General features: G+C 47.5%; 1 protein-coding gene across 1 annotated transcript in view; it reads left to right on the forward strand.

Moving 5' to 3' along the window:
- Positions 1-371: 371 nt before the first annotated feature.
- Positions 372-4,617, forward strand: part of EML2 (EMAP like 2) — a gene marked incomplete in the record, with an annotated part of 18,276 nt that continues 14,030 nt past the window's right edge. The window contains 3 exon segments of the mRNA XM_072430621.1: positions 372-435; positions 438-596; positions 754-927. Of these exon segments, the coding sequence (XP_072286722.1) occupies positions 387-435; positions 438-596; positions 754-927 (382 nt within the window).

Raw genomic sequence — 4,617 nt, forward strand, 5'->3', positions numbered from 1 at the left:
TCTGCAATATAGAATAAGCAGATTGTATTAGATTCTCTTTTTTATTGTTTTTGTGATTCCTTCTGACTGAAATAAAAATAAATTCTTATGGAAGATGTAAACTTTAATGATTTTTTGTGACATCAGCAGATTTAAGTAAGTGATCATTGGTGATCCTGCCATAAAGATCCTTGTTCAGACTGGCATAGCTTTTATAGCTGTCTTGGGTAGATTTTCTTTTACTTCCTGTCCTGGTGACACCTTAGGACAATAGGGGACACATAGAGCAATCTGATTGGCTGTGATTAGTGATAATTGACAGCTGTCAGATTTCAGAGAAGAGGCAGTAGCCAATCATGTGAGGTATATATAATATATATAGAGGGGGCGGAGTCTCCTGTGAAGGAATGGGCGGGTGGGTACCAGGGGATGCTGCAGGAAGCAGTTACCATGGCGACCAGAGAAGGAGGGATGTGAGAAGAAAGGCAGAGAAGAAGCCAGGCAGGGGAAGACATCCAACATAATAATTGTGTCACAGAGAACGGGCAGAATGTCCGAGTCCGGGGCCGGAGGCAGCTCTGTCTATGACACCAGCTCCCTGCTGCAGTACTGCAATGGTGAGTATAGGATATGGGAGGGGATGGGGGACAATAGGGAGAGGGCCAGGGTGGCACAGCCGAGTACCATCTGGGTGATGGGGGAGGGGGGACAATGCTATGCTGGTTAACCCTTCACCAGGCCCATGAGCTCTCTAATCTCCAGATTGCACCCTAGATGATGGCCTGTCCGGCCCCAGCGCCATGGACACCGATGACCGCATATCCAACCTGGAACAAAGGCTGCAACTCCAGGAGGACGAGATGCAGGTCCTGCGCGCTGCACTGAGTGATGCATTGAGGAGGCTGCGTGTCTGTGAGGAGAGAGGTGATCCCCTGCGGGGGAGACAAGGTGAGATGCTCTGCTAATGGGTGGAGGGATTATTGTCATTCCTAAACAGAAGTACTCCCATTACATGGAACCAGAGCAATATCATGTCATCCACCAGGGGGCGCTGTACGCTCAGAGCCATGGGCCCCACTCACATCTAACAACCAACAGAAAATAACATACACCTGAGGGAAGAGGGACTGACTCCATCAACCATTCAGATTCTCAGCCATATTCGCCAAACTGCAGTGAAAAAATGAAAGCTGAAACCTGATTGGTGCACAGCATAGACCCCAAACCTGAAAGTGCCTGATATGTGTTCCTGCTGCAATCCTAAAATTACTACAATGTAGCGATTTCAGCTTGATTGGGATGATCCATCTGATGTATGATAATCGGGTTCAATAGCCACTAAATCTAGAAAACTCAAAGTTCAAACACAAACCACGCATCCCTAACAGATCACTGACCACATACTACCTACAGATCACCAACCACGCATCAACAACTGACCACAGATTCCCAACAGATCACTGACCTCATACTACCAACAGATCACCAACCACGCATCCCCAGCAGATCACTGAGCACATACCACCAACAGATCACAAACAATGCATCCCCAACAGATCACCGACCACATACTATCAACAGATCACCAACCATGCATCCCCAACACATCACCAACCACGCATCCCCAACATCTCACCCACCACGCATCAACAACAGATCCCCAATCACGCATTCCCAACAGATCACCGACCACACATCCCCAACAAGTCACCCACCTCACATCCCAAGCAGATCACCAACCATACATCCCCAACAGATCACTAACCACATACTACCAACAGATCACCAACCACACATCCCCAACAAATCACCGACCACGCATCCCCAAAAGCCCACTGACCACGCATCCCTAACAGATAACCAACCACGCATCAACAACAGCTCACCGACCACAGATTCTCAACAGATCACTGACCACATACTACCAAGAGATCACCAAACACGCATTCCCAACAGATCACCGACCACACATCCCCAACAGATCACTGACCTCATACTAACAACAGATCACCAAACAGGCATCCCCAGCAGATCATTGACCACATACTATCAACAGATCACAAACCATGCATCCCCAACAGTTCACCGACAACAGATCACCAACCATGCATCCCCAACACATCACCAACCACGCATCCCCAACATCTCACCCACCACGCATCAACAACAGATCCCCAATCACGCATTCCCAACAGATCACCGACCACACATCCCCAACAAGTCACCCACCTCACATCCCAAGCAGATCACCAACCATACATCCCCAACAGATCACTAACCACATACTACCAACAGATCACCAACCACACATCCCCAACAAATCACCGACCACGCATCCCCAAAAGCCCACTGACCACGCATCCCTAACAGATAACCAACCACGCATCAACAACAGCTCACCGACCACAGATTCTCAACAGATCACTGACCACATACTACCAAGAGATCACCGACCACGCATTCCCAACAGATCACCGACCACACATCCCCAACAGATCACTGACCTCATACTAACAACAGATCACCAAACAGGCATCCCCAGCAGATCATTGACCACATACTATCAACAGATCACAAACCATGCATCCCCAACAGTTCACCGACCACATACTACCAACAGATCACCAACCATGCATCCCCAACAGATCACCAACCATTTATCCCCAACAAAGTACCCACAATGCATCCACACCATATCACCGACCACATACTACCAACAGATCACCAACCACTCATCCCCAACAAATCACCGACCACTCCCCAAAAGCTCACTGACCACACATCGCTAACAGATAACCAACCACGCATCAACAACAGCTCACCGACCACACATTTCTAACAGATCACTGACCTCATACTAACAACAGATCACCAAACACGCATTCCCGACAGATCACCGACCACACATCCCCAACAGATCACTGACCTCATACTACCAACAGATCAACAACCATGCATCAACAACAGTTCACCAACCACGCATCCCCAAAAGATAAACTACCACAAACTACAAACAGATAACCAACCACACATCCCTCAACAGATCATGACCACATACTACCAACAGATTTATACCTACTTATCCCCAACAGATCACTGACCACTCATCCCCAACAGAGCACCAACCACATACTACTAACAAATCACCAACCATGCATCCCCAACAGATCACCGACTACGTATCCCAAACAGAATACTGACCACACATGCCCACAGATTACTGACAATGCATCCCCAACAGATCACTAATCAGGCATCCCCAACAGATCACTGACCACACATTTCCAACAGATCACCAACTACGCATCCCCAATAGATCACTGACCATGCATCCCCAACAGACCATCAGCCACATACTAACAAGCAATCACCGACCACATAAAAATCAACAGATCACCGACCACATACCACCAACATATCACCAACCACGCATCCTGAGCAGATCACGACCATGCATTCCCAATAGATCACCGACCTCACATCCTAAACAGATCACGGACCACATACTTCCAACAAATCATCAATCACGCGTCCCCAACAGATCACCGACCACTTATCCCCAACAGATTACTGACCACACATTCCCACAGATCACCGACAATGCATCCCCAACAGATCACTGACTACACATTTCCAACAGATCACTGACCATGCATCCCCAACAGATCACTGACCACACATTCCCAACAGACCATCAACCACATACTACCAAGCAATCACCGACCACATAATATGAACAGATCACCAACCACATACTACCAACAGATCACCAACCACGCATCCAGAGCAGATCACAACCACGTATCCAGAGCAGATCACAACCATGCATCCCCAACAGATCACCAACCACATACTACTAACAAATTACCAATCACAGATCTCCAACATATCACCAACAACATACTACCAACAAATCACCAACCACGCATTGCCAACAGATTACTGACCATGCATCACCAACAGATCATGACCATACATCCCCAACAGATCACCAACAACATACTACCAACAGATCACCGACCACGCATCCCCAACAGATCACTGACCACACATTCCCAACAGACCATCAACCACATACTACCAAGCAATCACCGACCACATAATATCAACAGATCAACAACCACATACCAGCAACAGATCACCAACCACGCATCCCGAGCAGATCATGACCATGCATCCCCAACAGATCACCGACCACATACTACTAACAAATTACTGACCACAGATCTCCAACAGATCACCAACAACATACTACCAACAAACCACCAACCACACATTCTCAACATGTTACTGACCATGCATCACCAACAGATTACCGACAACATACTACCAACAGATCACTGACCACGCATCCCCAACAGATCACTGACCACACATTCCCAACAGACCATCAATCACATACTACCAAGCAATCACCGACCACATACCACCAACAGATCACCAACCACGCATCCCGATCAGATCACGACCATGCATCCCCAACAGATCACTGACCACGCATTATCAACAGATCACCAACCACATACTACTAACAAATTACCAACCACAGATCTCCAACAGATCAACAACATACTACCAACAAATCACTGATCACGCACTCCCAACAGGATACTGACCACATACTACCAGATTATCGAC

This window comes from Pyxicephalus adspersus, chromosome Z, assembly GCF_032062135.1.
Source record: "Pyxicephalus adspersus chromosome Z, UCB_Pads_2.0, whole genome shotgun sequence".
NCBI classification, from domain to species: Eukaryota; Metazoa; Chordata; class Amphibia; order Anura; family Pyxicephalidae; genus Pyxicephalus; species Pyxicephalus adspersus.